Source organism: Pelophylax lessonae, assembly GCF_965119305.1.
Source record: "Pelophylax lessonae genome assembly, chromosome: 9".
Taxonomy (NCBI): Eukaryota; Metazoa; Chordata; class Amphibia; order Anura; family Ranidae; genus Pelophylax; species Pelophylax lessonae.
The window spans coordinates 37169600-37189007 of record NC_138776.1 but is presented as its reverse complement, the minus strand read 5'-3'; the positions used below and the strand labels follow the sequence as shown (position 1 = coordinate 37189007).

Here is a 19408-nt window from a genome sequence, read left to right as displayed (position 1 = left end):
CACACCTTCTGTGCCCATTATGAGGGGTTCCCACCATCCCTGTGCCGTGCGGAGTTCCCATGTTTACACACCTGCTGTGCCCATTATGAGGGGTTCCCACCATCCCTGTGCGGAGTTCCCAGGTTTGCACACCTGCTGTGCCTATTAGGAGGGTTTCCCATAATCCCTGTGCTGGGTCCTTGGGTCTCCTCCAATCCCTGCTGCACTTTCTATTTATTTGATATGATGAAAATGTAACAAGAGTGTCTAGAACACACAAAGTTGGGCAAGGACACCCAAAACTCTCAGGTGGACAGGAGAAAAGCTTGAAATTACCACAGGGAGATCTCACTGTTGAAGTATCTAAGATGTGTAAAAGGGCTCTTTCACACGGGCGATCCGATCAGATCCGCCTGTCAGTTTTTTAGGCGGATCTGATCGGATCCTCCATGCAGCTCTATGGGGCAGCGGGTGTCAGCGGAGACACCTCCGCTGACACCCGCTGCCATCCGCATCCGATCCTGTGCTTGAAATCTGGACGGATGGAAACCCTATTTTTCCATCCGTTCAGTAATCGGAGCGGAGCGGATCTGATGAGAGCGGACAAGCGGTCTGCTCTCATCCGATCCCCCATAGAGGGCAGCGGGGGCTGAGACACCTCCCTCTCCGCTCTGCAAGCGGAGACGGAGCTGTCACCCACCCGGCTCAGCGGGGATCGCGGATCGATCCCCGCTGAGCAACACGGATCCGCCTATGGAGCGGACCGTGTGAAAGAGCCCTAATTTTTCCAAAGGTGTTCTATCAGGTTGAGGTCAGGACTATGTGCAGGCCAGTCAAGTTCCTCTACCCCATATCCGCTCATTCGTGTCTTTATGGACCTTGCTTTGTGCACTGGTGTGCAGTCATGTTGGAACAGGAAGAGGAAGGGGCTGTCCTTAAATTGTTCCCATTAAGTTGGGAGCATGAAATTGTCCTGGGATGCCATTAAAGTTCATGTGCGTGTAAAGACGTCCCAGTACTTTTGGTAATATATTGTAATTAGTCAGGTTAAAAAAAAATGTCCATCTAGCACAACCAATAGAAAAAAATAGAAACCCTCTATTTATACAGCGGGTAAAACAAATATTGAACACGTCACCATTTTTTTAGGTAAATTTATTTCTAAGTGTCCGTTCACACTACCGCGGCACGACTTCAGGGGCGACCTGTGAAGTCGCTTGCCCCGCGACTTCGGCGCGACTTACACGGACTTCACATAATTGAAGTCAATGCAAGTCGCTCCGATGTTGCCCCGAAATAGTACAGGAACTGTTTTCTAAGTCAGAGCAACTTGAGTCGCTCCTATTAGAACGGTTCCCGTAGCACAGAATGGACCGCAACATGTCAGGCTGACAAGTCGCGGTAGTGTGAACCGGGACTAAAGGTGCTATTGAAAATAAATGTTCACCACATGTTGGTAACAACCCATACAATCCATACATACAAAGAAACCAAAACAAATACGTTCGGAAATGAAGTTATGTGTAATAAAATGGAATGATAGAGGGAAAAAGTATTGAACACGCTAACTGAAATGTATTTAATACTTCGTACAAAATCTTTTGTTGGTAATGACAGCTTCATGACGCCTCCTGTATGGAGAAACTAGTCACATGCATTGCTCAGGTGTGATTTTGACCCATTCTTCCACACAAACACTTTTCAAATTTTGAAGGTTCAGTAAACCTCTTCTATGAACTCTGATCTGTAGTTCTTTCCATAGATTTTCTATTGAATTCAAGTCAGCTGATTTTCTTTTTTTGATACCAATTGGCAGTTTCCTTGGCTTTGTGTTTGGGATGATTGTCTTGCTGAAATGTCCACCCTTGTTTCATCTTCATCATCCTGGTAGATGGCAGCAGATTTTTATCAACCATGTCTTAGTACATTTTTCTGTTCATCCTTCCTTCAATGATATGAAGTTTACCAGAAACCGTATGCTGAAAAACAGCCCCACGCCATGATGTTCCACCTCCAAACATCACTGTTGGTATGGGGGTGTTTTTGGGGTGATGTGCAGTGCCGTTTGACTTTCAAACATGATGTGTATTATGGCATCCAAAGAGTAAAATTTTGGTCTCATCTGACCAGACTATATTCTCCCAATATTTCACAGGCTTGTCTAAATGTTGTGCAGCAAACTTTAAACAACCTTCACCATCCTTTTTTTTCAGCAAGTCTTGCGTGGTGAGCGTGCAAACAGGCCATGGTGGTTGAGTGAGTGCATTACTTATGGTTTTCTTTGAAACAATTCTACCTGCTAATTCCAGGTCTTTCTGAAGCTCTCCACAAATGGTCCTTGGCTCTTGGACAACTCTTCTGATAATTATTTTCACTCCTCTGTCTGAAATCTTGCGAGGAGCACCTGGTGATTGCCAGTTTATGGTGAAATAATGTTCTTTCCACTTCCGGATTATGGCCCCAACAGTGCTCACTCGAAGATTCAGAAGTTTAGAAATCCTTCTGTAACCAATAAAAAACAGGTATACTCGGCGCTGCCTCTGTGACTGATATTGTTAGTGGTGTATAAAAATGTCAAAGGCAAATAAATAGATAGATAAACGAATAGTCAAAGTACAACACTGATAGTACAAAAGTGCAAAAATGATGCGAATCAGCGTGGCATATACAAGTAAACAGAAGAAAAGTGACTAGTGCTATGGAGTGGAAACCCTCCAAATGATAATCAATAGTGGTGGTGCTGATACCTTAAGAGTTCCCTTTACTGGAACTAAGAGGCCAAGTCCAACCCCTGAAAAACAACCCCACACCATAATCCCCCCTCCACCAAATGATTTGGACCAGTGCACAAAGCAAGGTCTATAAAGATATACATGAGCGAGTTTGCGGTGGAGGAACTTGACTGTCCTGCACAGAGTCCTGACCTCAACCCGATAGAACACCTTTGGAATGAATTAGAGAGGAGACTGCAAACCAGGACTTTTCGTCTAACATCAGTATCTGACCTCACAAATGCACTTCTGGAAGAATGGTTAAACATTCCCATACACACTCCTAAACCTTGTGGAAAGCCTTCCCAGAAGATTTGAAGCTGTCATGGCTGCAAAGGGTGGGCCAACTTAATATTGAACCCTACGGACTATGACTGGGATGCCAAAGGCAGGCATCCCAATACTTTTGACAATATAGTGTCATTTTTTTACTGCCACTGACCCCCAAGCCTGAGGGATTGTTTACTCCCAAAGACATCGGGTCATTTTCTACTCCCACCGGCCAGAGTCCAGCCCCCCCTTAAGTCTGAAGGCCCTATATTTAGAAAGTTTTGAGACCCTCTGCACCAAATACAGCTAACGAGTTTTGTAGGAAAAGCCTAACCCTTCTTCTGGGGTCAATGTCAATAAAATCATGCCATTAGGGGTCATTCATACTAGCGGTTAAGGGTAGTAAAACCATGCAGTTGAGTCCCACCTTTACTGCCCCCAGCCGCTACCCCTTTTAGCTGCAGAGACAGCGTCTAGGGGCATAGCAACCTATTCAAATCAATGGGGCTTCTCTGCAAGCGTCCTGCAACCGCGTGCACGCTTGTGCAGGGTTCGAGGGGTTAAAGCAAGTGGGGAGGAGGCGATACAGCGCCTCCTCACCTCCAGTCAAAAAATGCTTTCTGAAGAGACCAAAGCTGGTGTGAATGAGCCCTAAGGGACCTGTATTAAGGCTTTATGAAAGAAGCCGGCTGAGTTTAGTGCCGTCAGGGGATGCTGGTCTGCAACAAATCTAAATACAGTTCGCTTTGTGCATTCTGTTGTGAATTTAATTAACATTGACTGTTCAAGCCCTGAAGAAGGGAAAGGCTTTTATCTTCTGAAACGCGTTGCCCATATCTGATGCTCTTAACCATTAAATGCTTCAAAAAGTCCTTCAAGTGAGATGAACTTTTGAACCAGTGGCCCCTTCTACACATCCAAGAACTAGTTCTTGAGGGAGTTTCTTCCACATTTTCAAAGCTTTTACTGACCAGGAGAATGTATTCATGCATTGAGAAAACAATAAACACCTAAAGCAAGCAGCTCAGAATCATCGATCAAAGCTAAAGGAGTCTGGATGGGTTGCAGGGACCCCCCAGACATATGATTGTTCCCTAATCCTAATGTCATGTATTTCTTTCCTTGCAGAATGCATGGTGCTGCTTGGGTCAATCGAGAGGACGGAGATCACGGCACTGCTGGAGAGAGTCCTGAGCAAGGAGAGGAGGCTAAAGATGGCGTCCCCACCGTACAAAGGTCAAAGGTCAGCCCGGCCAGGGGGGAAACGGGACTCTTTCCGGTACGTGGATGAGGAAGAGACGGGAGGCGAGGAAGAAGAGAAGAAGGAGGTGAGGAGACCAGCCCCCAAATAATAATTTCATGTTACGATCGAATAGACTGATTATGTAATAATGGAAGGCCCTCCTGCTGAAAGAAGCTGGGGAGAGTTCCATAATTTCATATATATAGTCTCTTTATTAGTATAGGATCCTTAAATTATAGCTAAAGGCAGCACTTTTTTCCTTTAGTTTTGGATACAGAGAGGGATTAGAACCCCTGTCAGGTTTTCAATGCTGTCTGTGCCCCTGTTAGGTAAATTCACCATATTTAAAGCCAAAGTTTACTGTACTTTGCCTTCCCTTTTACCTCCCTCCTTCATCAGCATACTAATGACATTTTGTTTCTAAAACCTTCTCATTATCATTGTATACCTAAATGTAGGCTCAGTGATGTCATCACTGGGTCTCCGTGCTTCTCTATGCAATGCAGATGATGGCTGGTAGGAGGGGCCAGCAGGGTGCCATACACTGCTTCCTGAAAACATCACAGCATCCTGCCTCAGCACTCCTCTCAAGAATCCTCTGCCCTGATGTAAGCGGTGGGCTGGCTTTTGGGAGGAGTTATGCAAATATAAATATGCCTTGATGGATGAAAGTTATTCTGGAGAAATTGGCAGTTCAAGACTGATAACAATTGCATGGAGACTTGTCCTAACTAACACCCACATGTGTAACCCCATAATTGGCAGAACTAAAATGTAATAAAAGGAAAGGGGCAGTGCGGGGACGGTCAGGCTGGGGAGGAAAGGGCTAGATGATGCTTGATGTCCTCCAGCCAGGAAATGAGGTGGAGTCTTTCTGAATTGCTGCAGCTTCTAATGCACATTGTGAGAAGCTCACAGTGTGCAGTGAAATCAGAGCAAACAATTTCAGTCCAGGAGAGGAGCCGGTAAAACTGTGCAACACTGAAGGGAAGGCTGGAGGTCAGATTGAAGTATTGAAGGAGGATTCCCATAACCGCCTGCTAAATAACGCTTTATGAAGGAGAGATCAGTGATGGCAGCCTCCATGCTTCTCTTAAGGCAGGTAGTCTTTTAGGTGGAAATAGAGGAGCCGCAACATATCTGTTGAGTGGCACCTGGGAGGGGCTTGTTATGCAAATTCTGACTCTAAATCTCTAAAGTCTGAATTTTTGCAGCCCCAATTGCAATAAATGTTCTGCTGGTTCCCCAAAAAAAGAAGGATGAGGCTAAAGGAAAGATGTGGGTAATGAGCACAGTCACAGCTGGAGATGGTTGCCGTTCCCCTGGACCAGGTCTTAAGTAAACCTTGTGCAAATATTAAAGCAAACCAGAGAGGGCGCCACCATCTAAGTGTAAGCTGTTTATTAACATTCACTGAACAAAATTATAAACGCAACACTTTTGTTTTTGCCCCCATTTTTCATGAGCTGAACTCAAAGATCTAAGACTTTTTCTATGTACACAAAAGGCAGATTTCTCTCTAATATTGTTCACAAATCTGTCTAAATCTGTGTTAGTGAGCGCTTCTCCTTTGCCGATAATCCATCCACCTCACAGGTGCGGCATATCAAGATGCTGATTAGACAGCATGATTATTGCACAGGTGTGCCTTAGGCTGGCCACAGTAAAAGGCCACTCTAAAATGTGCAGTTTTATCACACAGCACAATGCCACAGATGTCCCAACTTTTGAAGGAGCGTGCAATTGGCATACTGACTGCAGGAATGTCCACCAGAGCTGTTGCCCGTGAATAGAATGTTCATTTCTCTACCATAAGCCGTCTCCAAAGGCATTTCAGAGAATTTGGCAGTACATCCAACCGGCCTCACAACCGCAGACCACGTGTAACCACACCAACCCAGGACCTCCACATCCAGCATCTTCACCTCTAATATTGTCTGAGACCGGCCACCCGGACAGCTGCTGCAACAATCAGTTTGCATAACCAAAGAGTTCCTGCACAAACTGTCAGAAACCGTCTCAGGGAAGCTCATCTTCATGCTTGGCGTCCTCACCAGGGTCTCTACCTGACTGCAGTTCAACGTCTTAACCGACTTGAGTCGGCAAATGCTCACATTCAGTGGCGTCTGGCACTTTGGAGAGGTTTTCTCTTCATGGATGAATCCCGGTTTTCTTAGATCTTTGAGTTCATCTCATGAAAAATGGGGGCAAAAAAAAGTGTTGTGTTTATAACTTTGTTCAGTATAAATTCAAACAAAGTAATGCACTCACCAGATAATCCACTCCACTGAGTGCATTACTTTATTTTGATGTTATGTTAAAAAACAGCTTAGATAGTGGAGCCCCAACTGAAATGCCTTACTTGCATAAGGTAAGAAGAAGGTGCATATTGCATTGATCGATTTGCTAGTTTGGAATGGGGGGGGGGGGTGTGGGGGGTAGGGGAGGATAACAGACCCCCAAAAGTCATCATTAACAGCTTGGGGATCTCTTGCACAGCTTCAGAAGATGAAGGGAGCCATTTGTACCCGCAGAGCGCCTGCTTGTCACTTTTCACGTCAGCACGAGCGCTTTGAATTTCCAACAAGAGCCTTGCGGAGAATAACTGACTCATGAAACGCACGCTATAAATACAGCCCAGCCGTCTTATTTTTCTGGAGTGTCACTTTAATTATCCCCCTGTAGGGTCTCCATTTCTATTCCAATGTTCTGTGCATGCAAAAGTGACGGCGGAACAAAAGACTTTCATTACCCTCGTCTGTATCACATAATGGAAATCAAATATTCTGCTCCCTCGCTGAGCGTGTTGAACTTTGTTCTATCAGATACAAATAAATATAATCAGTTATTGGAAATGAGTGATGACAGGAGGGGGACGACATTACCAGGATGATTGAGTGGCGGCGGCAGCGGCTGGTATTGAAAGTCAGAGCGATCTGACATGAGGCAGAACAATGTATCACTGCTGTCCTTCAAAACCTCTGATGTGTAACCAGTGACCTTGCAGGGTAATGAAGAAACCCCAGTGCTGGGAGTAACGGGGACCTCTAGCCTTTTTTTTTCCGATGGCACTTTGAGTTTGTTACTTCTTTTTGAACATGGGGGTGTATCCTGAATAACTGCATGTACATCCATTCTGTGCAAACAGGGTAAAATCGAATGTTAAAAGGCTATTTTTATCTCCAGGTTGAATGTTCTTCAGTTGTAGGAATAGCATAGATCAGGAAAATATTGCAATATTGGAAAATATTGCATTGTGTCCACTAGATAGAGCTAATATAAACATTTACGTTACTGGCATGCTAGGAATCCTTAGCCCCCATTCACACTACCGCGACGCTACTTCGCACCGCGACCTCCGAGGTCGCGGTGCGAGCAGCGCGCCGCGACCTCGGAGCAGCCGCCACGGACTTCATAACATTGAAGTCTATGGCGGTCGCCTCCTGGTCGCCCCAAAGAAGCTCCGGACCCTTTTTCTAGGTTGGAGTGACTTGTGTCGCTCCTATTAGAACGGGTCTGTAGCTTCCCTATGGGAGGCGACCTGCGGCGACCTGTGAGGCGACCAGGTCGCCTCACAGGTCGCCCTAGTGTGAACCGACACTAATTGTCACATTTGCTTGTGTTTTCAAACAAACTGTGTGGGATGGTGTCATAACAAATCACATGTGCAGAATAATGGCAACTGCAGATCAAACAGAGGCTAAAGCTGGATACACACTATACAACTCTTGTTGTTAGATTTCCTTTAGATTTACCTTCAACTATGTAGTGCAAGGGCCTGCCAGATTGCATACAAATTGAAAGTGTTTAGGTTTGACCTCATATTATATGGTTTTGGTAAATCTAAAGAAAGTTGTATAGTGTGTATCCAGCTTGAAGATCATCAGCTCCATCCAGTGGTCCTAATGTGGTATTTTCCTGATTCACACTATTCATGGAGAGGAAATAGCCTATTAACATTTGATTTTGCCCCTTTTTGCACATAATAAATGTACATGATGTTTCACAGGATGAAGAGCTCTGCCCAATTTTTTTTATTTTTATACTTGTAAATACACCCCTTATTGTATCATATTTTGTATAAATCTCTTTTTTTTTTTATAGAATTTCTAGTGGCTGTTTGTATGTTAGAGAGTGCAGAGAGCATCTCGTGTCAGGCTAGCAACCATAGAAAAAAAAAAAAAGATCATAGAGAAAACCCATAGAAAAAATAAAGATCATAGAGAAAATAAAGATCATAGAGAAAAAACATAGAAAAAATAAAGATCATAGAGAAAAACCATACCATAGAAAAAATAAAGATCATAGAGAACAACAATAGAAAAAATAAAGATCATAGAGAAAAACCATAGAGAAAATAAAAAATATGGACTCTTCTTAAAGTGACCCTTTTGTGTTTATAGGTAAAGTTGATCCAGGGAATATGCAAGGTTCCAGGTCTCAAAGGAAGGAAGAGACACTGGAGATAGAGGAGTGTGCCCAAAAAAAAAAAATCTAACAATAGCTAAAAACCATAAATTTTAATTGGTAATACAATCAAAAATATATCACACAAATATGATACATTAAACTTCCTAAACATATGCATATGTAGCACCCTACAGGTAGGTGCTAGGTAAATGTATAGTGGGCCTTGTCTGCCTACAGCAGGGTTGCGATTTATTTAGCTAGGGTGTTAGGGCTTCCAGATGTGCCTGCTGAGGGGAGAAGTATCCCCACTGGCTTCTGTGAGAGGATTCTCATAGGGCGGTGGAGGAAACCCAATCAGGGGACACGTCCCATTTTGTAACTACCCCAGAAGGCAGATTATGCTGCAAAGGATTCTGGGAGTGGGTATAAGTGCGGGGGGGAAGTGTGTGGCACGGTGTCTTTGGTGGGAGCAGAGTCCCAGGAAGGAGAGTGCGGCTGTCCCTCCTCCTGTCTGAGGAAGGTGGATGTCTCGGGTGTCGCCTGAGAGTCCAGAGAGTGCTGAGTGAGATGAGGGGGATCCGGTGTGCCGAGAGCCTGCAGAGAGAGAGAGGGGTCCAGTCCCAGGAAAGCCTACACAGGTCGTGAGTACTGAGGACTGCCCCTGGGGGTCTGCCTAGAGTTAGAGGGGACCACTCCGGAAGAGGTTCTGGGATCCAGTGTCAGCTAGCTGTAAAGGGGGTACCTAGGTTGAGGACCCTGAAGCTACAGAGGGGGTACATAGTCAGTGGACCCTGAAGTGTTCAAGGTTAAAGGGGGCATGTGCAGTTTGGGCCCTGAATTGTACAGAGTGTGCCAGTTAAAGTTACAGCTATACAGAATTCTACTATATACTACCTCAAGCTGTGCCAGGCGGGGGAAAGTATTCAGTGACTTTCACAGTACAACAGTGTCAGGAGTTCTACAGTTCTCAGTCTTGGATCTTCTGGACTATAAGTCAAGGATTCAGCACTTCTTCTGTTCTATAGAGTATTCTCAGTGTCAGTAGCGTTGGCTGGTGCCGATTGGCGTGAAGGAAGCGCCAACGGGCATTTTCAGAAGTAAAGTCCCAATTGTTATTAGTTTAAGCCTCAAGGAGTATCCCACTCATTCCCTTCTCCCATCCCCTTAATTCCAATAAAAACCACAAACAAAGATGCCGGAGTTGTCGCTGCTTCAGTTATCACACCCAGGGTCACAGCTCCCATGGGCTGGGGAGGTTACCGGTACTAATGGCAGACCCACATCAGGCCATAGGCCTGGAAACCTTGCTACATATATATGAATACAGTACACATGTTAAGATGTTGGATGAACCCCGAAAGAGGTACAGATCGACGCATTTCACCAACAATACAGGCTTCTTCAGGATACCACTTCTATTTAGTGTAAGCCTCCACAAGCTATCCACAAACCATAAATGCAGAGAACATCCTATTATTATAAGTCTTGAAAGGGCAGAGGGACATTAGGTCTAAATTTAAATATGATGTTGAATCTGGACGATGAGAATGTAAGTGGGGATATCAACACTAAAATAGGAATCACAAAGCAATCCAATATCCCCAACAGGATGAGACATCAGATAGTAAACCCCAAATAAACCCAGTCAGGGTCAGATATAGCACAGTAAGCATCCATATCCCAATGGCAAAACCCACATCCAGGAAAGTCCTTGGTTCCCCCTATCCAAGAGAAAAAATGCAAACACAACAACTTCTCTTGATCCAGGGAATATCCGATTATCTCTCGGGGGATCAGGAAGGAATTTTGGAGAAAATTGGATCATGCTTTGCTGGGGTTTTATGCCTTCCTCTGGATCAACTGCGGGTATAGGATTGTGTATATGAGATTGTATATACCGTATTTTCCGGCATATAAGACGACCCCCCTAATTTTCAAGTAAAAACATAGGTTTTGGGCTATACTCGCCGTATAAGACTACCCCCTTTCCGAAGCAAAGCAAGGCAACACCATTGAAAAACATCAGATTTCTCAGATCTCTCATATATCTCCAAGGTACCCTAAGTACTGTAATAAATGTAATCTCTCCTAATATCTCCAAGGTACCCTAAGTATAAGTATTACCGGTAGATGTAATCTCAAGGCGATGGCTGTGCGGGAATCCTGTACCGGTATACCGGCTACATACAGTATACCGCGCTGAGCCAATCACGGTGAGCGATGTATTCTATTATTATATGCAAAGCCTGCTTGTATTGGCGGAGTCAGAGAGGCGGGCTGATGTTACTTCACCAAACCGAGCAGGCTTTGCATTCAATAATAGAATACATCGCTCACCGTGATTGGCTCAGCGCGGTATACTGTATGTAGCCGAAGCTACGGTACATACGGTATACCGGTACAGGATTCCCGCACAGCCAGCATCTTGAGATTACATCTACCGGTAATACTTATACTTGGGGCACCTTGGAGATATTATACTTGGCGTATAAGACGACCCCTTCATTTTTGGGGGATTTTTTTTGAGGTTCAAAAATTGTCTTATATGCCGGAAAATACGGTATTTTTCCCCCTTTTATAGGTTGAACTAGATGGTCTTGTGTCTTTTTTCAACCTGACTAACTATGTAACTATGTAGCTATATACAGTTGTGTTAAAAAAATAGCAGTCCAACATTACTAACCAGATCAGCAGACTTGTATAAAGTACTCGAAATTTCTATTTGAGTAAAAGTACAAGTGCTCGATCAAAAAGTGACTTGAGTAGAAGTGGAAGTGCTCGCAGAAAAAGTTACTTAAGTAGAAGTACTAAAGTATTCAACATTTTTTTTACTTAAGTATTGCAAGTAGTTTTTTCAAAAAATTTGCTACTTAAGTACTGAAAGTAAAAGTACCAGTAGTTTTGAAAAAAAAAATTCTACTCAAGTACTGAAAGTAGAAGTACAAGTACTGTGTTATGTAGTTATTAAAGAAATAAGTCAAAAGTTTGATCATCATATTGTTTTTTATTATTTCAAATGATTTATTCAAATGATTAACCTGTGTTTGTTAGTAGTTTCTTGATGCACTTTAAGCACTGTAGCACCATTTATTTGTTTGTTTCATATTTTCTTTTTATTGGAAAGATTTGGTATAGCAGCTTTTATTATACACAGCCTTTATTTTCGTATGCGCTGATTTACAAATGACATTATACACATTTTTTTGAGCTTTATGCAACCTGCCATCTACTGTTCTGGCAGTGGCAATTTTTTTAAAAGTAACGAGTAACTATGCAGCACAAAAAAAAATATCGGAGTAGAAGTATCGAAATCATCGAAAAAATGTAGTGAAGTAAAAGTAGAAGTAGGAGAAAAAAATTATACTCTAGGAAAGTACAGATACCGCATTTCGGTACTTAAGTACAGTACTTAAGTAGTTCTACTTCGTTACTATACATCTCTGCAGATCAGTCACTGTTTTTGACATAAATTATATTTCTACATGGCAAATAATTTACTAGTAGGTGTAGTAGAGTAATAGAAAACCAACAGACCCAACAGTCATGGCATGCATGTCGCTGATTCTGTGTAATTGAATCATTAATTGAAAGTGGCGTGTTCAAAATAATGGATGTGCGGAGTTCAATTAGAGAGGTAATTCAGTCTGTGAAACAACAGGTGACAAACAGGTGACCCTTTTTTAACCACTTGCTTACTGGCACTTATACCCCCTTCCTGCCCAGGCCAATTTTCAGCTTTCAACGTTGTACTTTGAATGACAATTGCGCGGTCATGCAACACTGTAACCATGTGACATTTTTATCATTTTTTTTCATACAAATAGAGCTTTCTTAACCACTTGCCGACCAGCCACCGCAGATATACAGCGGCAGGACGGGTCGGCAGCTTTCCACGAATCGCCGTACCTGTACCTGTATATTTACCGAGCCCTTCCTGGTTCTCTATTGTGACACATCCCCTGCAACAGCCAGCAGGAGAGGGGAGGGAGCACAGTGGGGCGGGGGGGGACCAGGGGAGCAGAGACAGCAGAACACAAGTGAACTGGATAGGGGTGCAGCGGGGGCAGCATACAGAGGAACCAATCTCCTCCATTTTCCTCCTGCAGCTACAGGAGGAAAAAGGAGGACAGTGATTTCTCTACATGCTGCCCCCGCCCTCCCCCTCCTATCCAGGTGTACAGGGGAGCCGCACAGGCCCCCAGGAGCATGGGGCCCGGTTGAAATTGCAACCCCTGTAGTTATACCCCTGTTGTCAGGAAAGAGCTCACCTGCTGGTGGCACTGTAGCTCCCAGATCCATAGGCTGCAGTTCCAGTGTCCACCAGCGGGTGTCTCTCAGTAGTCAGAAGCGAACATCTCATGCAATCAGTCATCACCTGATGCTGGTTGCAGGAAGTATATTTAAACCCCGTGTATGCTTCTTCTCACTGCCTTGGTATTTTCTCCATGTGCTCCTGACCTGCATTCCTGTGTCCCTGCATCCTGATCCTGATCCTGATCCTGGACTCTGATCCTTATCCTGACCCTGCAGCCTGATTCCTTCCTTCCTGCTTGCTTACCCCGTCTCTTGTAAACCTCTCTCTGTTCTGTCTTGTTCCCAGCTCCCTCTGCTTGATCTCCCGTGTATGACCCGGCTCTGTTACAATTACTATTCATTTATCCTGTTTTTGTATATATTTGGTTTGAGCAGTTGTTTGCTGTGTGTCACTATTGTTTGGTTATCTGGTTGGATTTACACAGTTATAGTTTTGTGGAGGTGCGTTTACATTTGTGTTATTTACTTATTTTTAAATAAATTATATTATTTACACCTTAATTATGTCTAATATTCTCTGTCAGTCCACACATTTCTGGTCACACCTGTTGCTGACATAATACCAAGGCCAGTCCTGACCAGAAGTGGCTGCACAGAGAAGCCATCTTGGCTCTGTTGTTTGTTGCAAGATGCATCTTGAGGAGGTAATTTATTTTTCTTTGCTAGTGACAGAGGAAAAGGAATACTGCTGCCAGATATTAAAGGAGTGGGCCAGGGACCAGCTGTTAGAATGCATTCGTCTTGCTCATTCTCTAGTTGATCAGGGCAGGATGCTGTTTGATGATGTTCAGCCATTGATTCAAGTTTGTGTAGAGTTGGCTTTGTCCAGTATTCCTAAAGAAAGTGATGACTTTTCTCCCCCCTTTAGTATGGCTCAGGTAGAATCACTGGTATGGTTATTGGAGGATGACTCCTCTTATTTCTTTGAGCACTATTCAGCATGTTCCCAACAGGTGCTAGTAGATTGTATTAATGCAGTGCAGTCTCTTGTCAGACAGGCAGAGTGTAAACTGAATCTTGTTCAACCGTTACTACAAGCATGGTCAGATATATTGCACTCAGCTTCAGTCAGTTTGCAACAACCCCTTCCTACTGCTAGACACCTGCCTGCTCAAACATCTCTCTCTCCATCACCCACAGCAACCACAGTTGCAGCCCAGTATACCCTTCTACCAACCATATGTCAGTACCCTGTTCCCACTTGCTGCACCTACCCTGCCTTTGACTCCTTGAAGCTTACCTCTTCTCCACTGCCTGCACCAATCCTTCAGAAATCCTCCTTAGTTACTGCTCCCTCTTTTTCAAAATCCCCCAGCTTTTCTTTGCTACCAGCTGCTCCCCCTACTCACAGCCCTGTGTTCACATGCAGAACCTCAGTGGCAAAACCCAAAAAGAAACGAACGTTTTTCCCAACTTGCAAAGTCTTGACACTATCCAATTGTGCATCCACGCCAGCCGATCTGCTCCAGCCTGCATCCATGCCTGCTTCCACGCCAGCCGATCTGCTCCAGCCTGCTTCCACGCCAGCCGATCTGCTTCAGCCTGCTTCCACACTAGCCGATCTGCCTGCATCCACGCCAGCGGATCTGCTTCTGCCTGCATCCACGCCAGCGGATCTGCCTGCTTCCACACCAGCCGATCTGCTCCAGCCTGCATCCACGCCAGACGATCTGCTCCAGCCTGCTTCCACGCCAGCCGATCTGCCTGCTTCCACGCCAGCCGATCTGCTTGCTTCCACGCCAGCCGATCTGCTCCAGCTTGCTTCCACGCCAGCCGATCTGCTCCAGCTTGCTTCCACGCCAGCCGATCTGCTCCAGCTTGCTTCCACGCCAGCCGATCTGCTCCAGCTTGCTTCCACGCCAGCCGATCTGCTCCAGCTTGCTTCCACGCCAGCCGATCTGCTCCAGCCTGCTTCCACGCCAGCCGATCTGCTCCAGCCTGAAGTTCCGGTCCCTTTTGCCCAGCCTGAAGTTCCGGTCCCTTTTGCCCAGCCTGAAGTTCCGGTCCCTTTTGCCCAGCCTGAAGTTCCGGTCCCTTTTGCCCAGCCTGAAGTTCCGGTCCCTTTTGCCCAGCCTGAAGTTCCGGTCCCTTTTGCCCAGCCTGACGTTCCGGTCCCTGCTGCCCAGCTTGACGTTCCGGTCCCTGCTGCCCAGCTTGACGTTCCGGTCCCTGCTGCCCAGCTTGAAGTTCCGGTCCCTGCTGCCCAGCTTGAAGTTCCGGTCCCTGCTGCCCAGCTTGAAGTTCCGGTCCCTGCTGCCCAGCTTGAAGTTCCGGTCCCTGCTGCCCAGCTTAAAGTTCCGGTCCCTGCTGCCCAGCTTGAAGTTCCGGTCCCTGCTGCCCAGCTTGAAGTTCCGGTCCCTGCTGCCCAGCTTGAAGTTCCGGTCCCTGTTGCTCAGCTTGAAGTTCTGGTCCCTGTTGCCCAGCCAAAGGGGCAGGTGCCCAATGCCCAGCCGGTCTCTGGATATCCTGACCCTAACAACCTGCCTGCCTCTGATGGTCTGCTGCTCGATGACAAGTCTACCCCTAGTGATCTGCTGTCTGACAACCTGCCTTCTTCTGCCTCTGATCCGGTGCCAGATGTCCAGCTTGATGTCCAACATGCGTCTGATGATCCTTTTACCATTGACCAGCCTGATCTTACTTCTCTTCTACTTACCACCCAGCCGGGTTCTACTGACTCAATACCAGCTGCTCGGTTGGACTGTCATGCAAAAACAAAGTGTTCACCTGCTAATGGGTTTGAAAGCTCTGAGTCCTCGCATGCTTTATATGGGTTACCTGTTTGGCCTGAGATTCGTTTGTCGGTTGCCTCGGTTGAGTCCCTCTGGCAGAGTGTTGTTCCTATGGCTCCAAAGCCTGGTGGTCCGGACATGCCCATGGTAACTTGTAGCTGCATTTGCCTTCATGGCCCTGGTCATGGTAAGCTCCTGGGGAATGGAGGGGTACTATCTGTGCCTCTCCATGATCCGGATGCACTTGCCTCAGCTTCGGGTGCACTAGGGGACCCGGGTCGGGTAACCAGTGCCTCAGAGATACCTAGGTGGCTTTTGAAGTGCAAAGTAAGTCCTGGAAACCAGGCAAGCTACGTGGTTATGGTGAGACACTTCTGTGTCAGAGTTCTGGTATTGTCACATGACCCCATGGCTAAGTCTGCAGACAACTCGTGGGACCCCAGCAATGGGGTACCTGCTGTTCTGAGGGACTTGAAGTATCAAATTCTGTACGTGTCAGAGAATCTGGCCAGCAGGACACCCAGCAAGTTGCTTGACCTCAGCGGTGGGATACCCAGTCAGTCACCTGACCCAGGCGGTGGGACACTTTGCCTGTTGGATCTTGGCAATGGGGCATCTTGCTTGGAACCCAGCACTTCTTCAGCCTACAAGGAACTTTTGCTCTGGATTTGTGCAGCAAATGACTGTCTTTTATGGACTGGTTTAGCTAGGGTTTTTTGGAGCGTCCTGAGGCCGCTCCTTAGAGGGGGGGTACTGTCAGGAAAGAGCTCACCTGCTGGTGGCACTGTAGCTCCCAGATCCATAGGCTGCAGTTCCAGTGTCCACCAGCGGGTGTCTCTCAGTAGTCAGAAGCGAACATCTCATGCAATCAGTCATCACCTGATGCTGGTTGCAGGAAGTATATTTAAACCCCGTGTATGCTTCTTCTCACTGCCTTGGTATTTTCTCCATGTGCTCCTGACCTGCATTCCTGTGTCCCTGCATCCTGATCCTGATCCTGATCCTGGACTCTGATCCTTATCCTGACCCTGCAGCCTGATTCCTTCCTTCCTGCTTGCTTACCCCGTCTCTTGTAAACCTCTCTCTGTTCTGTCTTGTTCCCAGCTCCCTCTGCTTGATCTCCCGTGTATGACCCGGCTCTGTTACAATTACTATTCATTTATCCTGTTTTTGTATATATTTGGTTTGAGCAGTTGTTTGCTGTGTGTCACTATTGTTTGGTTATCTGGTTGGATTTACACAGTTATAGTTTTGTGGAGGTGCGTTTACATTTGTGTTATTTACTTATTTTTAAATAAATTATATTATTTACACCTTAATTATGTCTAATATTCTCTGTCAGTCCACACATTTCTGGTCACACCTGTTGCTGACACCTGTGCTGAAGAGGTTACAATTTGCCAAAGAACACATTGAGTGGCCTAAATGGAAATGGTGCAAGATTTTGTGGACTAATGAAAGCAAGATTGTTCTTTTTGGGTCTAGGGGCCACAGACAGTTTGTCAGACGACCCCCAAACACTGAATTCAAGCCACGGCACACTGTGAATCATGGTGGTGCAAGGATCATGATATGGGGATGTTTCTCATACTATGGTGTTGGGCCTATTTATCGCATGCCATGGATCATGGATCAGTTTGAATACATCAAAATAATTGAAGCGGTCATGTTGTCTTATGCCGAAGAGGAAATTCCCTTGAAATTGGTGTTTCAACAAAACAACAACCCCAAAGACAATAGTAAGCGAAGCAGCATCTTGGTTCCAGACCAAGAAGATTACCATTATGGAGTGGCCAGCCCAGTCTCCGGACCCTAATCCAATAGAAAATTTGTGGGGTGACATCAAAAAGCTGTGTCTGTGGTCAAACCAAGAAATGCAGAGGAATTGTGGAATGTAGTGCAATCGTCCTGGGTTGCAAGTCCTGTTCACAGGTGCCAGAAGTTGGCTGACTCCATGCAACACAGAAGTGAAGCATTTCCCAGAAACAGCGCTTACTAAATATTGGTTCAGTGATTCCCTGGAAAGCTAAATCTTCAAGCATTTTTCAGTTTGAGTTTGAAAAAAAAAGATGCAGACACAATTTTTTGAAAAAGCCTAATATTCCTTTTTTTTTAATTTGGAATAGACTTTGCAGTGTTCCCAATGCATTGACTTGTAAGGAAATAAAAGCCATTTTACAGACTTTGAGCTTGAGTGGCGGTTCACACATATGCAATGTCAGATATCGCATTTGATTCGCACCGTACTGCTCTGCAAATCACATGCAATGTCTGTGCGATGCGAATTCAGCCATACAGATTGCATGACTGAATTTGCATCGCATTCGGACCAAAGTCGCACAGGACCCTTTTTTTGGTCCGCACCAGAATCGGATCGCATAGTTGTTCACATCTATGCGATCTGATTCCTGTCTGAACTGACAGTTCGCACTGCGAAATAATCTGGGGGGTGTCGGTAACTTTGTACACCCCCCATATGCGAATCGCTGGGGGTTTCAAAGTGTTACAAGGTCCCAGGTGTGAATGGGGAGCAGGTGTGTTAAATTTGGTGTTATCACTCTCACTCTTTCATACTGGTCAACATGACATCTCATGGCAAAGAACTCTCTGAGGATCTGAAAAAAATAATTCTTGCTCTACATAAAGATGGCCTAGGCTATAAGAAGATTGCCAAGACCCTGAAACTGAGCTGCAGCACGGTGGCCAAGACCATACAGTGGTTTAACAGGACAGGTTCCACTCAGAACAGGCCTCGCCATGGTCGACCAAAGAAGTTGAGTGCACATGCTCAGCGTCATATCCAGAGGTTGTCTTTGGTAAATAGACGTATGAGTGCTGCCAGCATTGCGGCAGAGGTTGAAGGGGTGGGGGGTCAGCCTGTCAGTGCTCAGACCATACGCCACACACTGCATCAAATTGATCGGCACAGCTGTTGTCCCAGAAGGAAGCCTCTTTTAAAGATGATGCACAAGCAACAAGCGACAGACTAAGCAGACTAAGGACATGGATTACTGGAACCATGTCCTGTGGTCTGATGAGACCAAGATAAACTTATTTGGTTCAGATGGTGTCAAGCGTGTGTGACAGCAACCAGGTGAGGAGTACAAAGACAAGTGTGTCTTGCCTACAGTCAAGCATGGTGATGGGAGTGTCATGGTCTGGGGCTGTATGAGTGCTGCCGGCACTGGGGAGCTACAGTTTATTGAGGGAACCATAAATAGGGATGATCGAACTTTTGAAAAGTTCGGTTCAACCAGAACACCCGAACTTCACGAAAGTTCGGCCCGGATTTCAGAACCCCATTGAAATCAATGGGACCCGAACTTCTGTAATCAAAAAACACCATTTTTAAGCCCTAAAACCCAATAAATGCCCCTAAAAAGTGCCTAGGGTTCTGGGTCATGCCCCATTAACTATTAATCACACAAAAAAAAGTTCTTAAAAATTGTCATTTTTGATAAAAAAGCCAATTATTGAAAAATTAAAAAAAAAAAAAAAAAGAGATTTTTTTGATTTTTACTTTGGATTTAGTATCTGGGGGGTCTAAAAGGTGTGCATGTGAAGTTTCAGCTCTGTAGAATGTCCAGAACCATGAAAAAAAAAAAAAGATAATTTTTCAGTAGAACAGGGATGTGGTTCGGGAGCCTCCTTTAACTTTAACACCTATATGATCTTTTTTTCTGGTTCTG

At 45.3% G+C, this 19408-nt stretch overlaps 1 protein-coding gene across 2 annotated transcripts in view; it reads left to right on the top strand.

Moving 5' to 3' along the window:
• Positions 1–19408, top strand: part of CLCN1 (chloride voltage-gated channel 1) — a 302592-nt gene that overhangs the window by 261539 nt on the left and 21645 nt on the right. For both annotated transcript variants that reach the window (XM_082267331.1, XM_082267330.1), the window contains exon 17: positions 4149–4348. In XM_082267331.1, coding sequence (XP_082123457.1) covers positions 4149–4348 — 200 coding nt within the window. The remainder of the gene's footprint in view (positions 1–4148; positions 4349–19408) is intronic.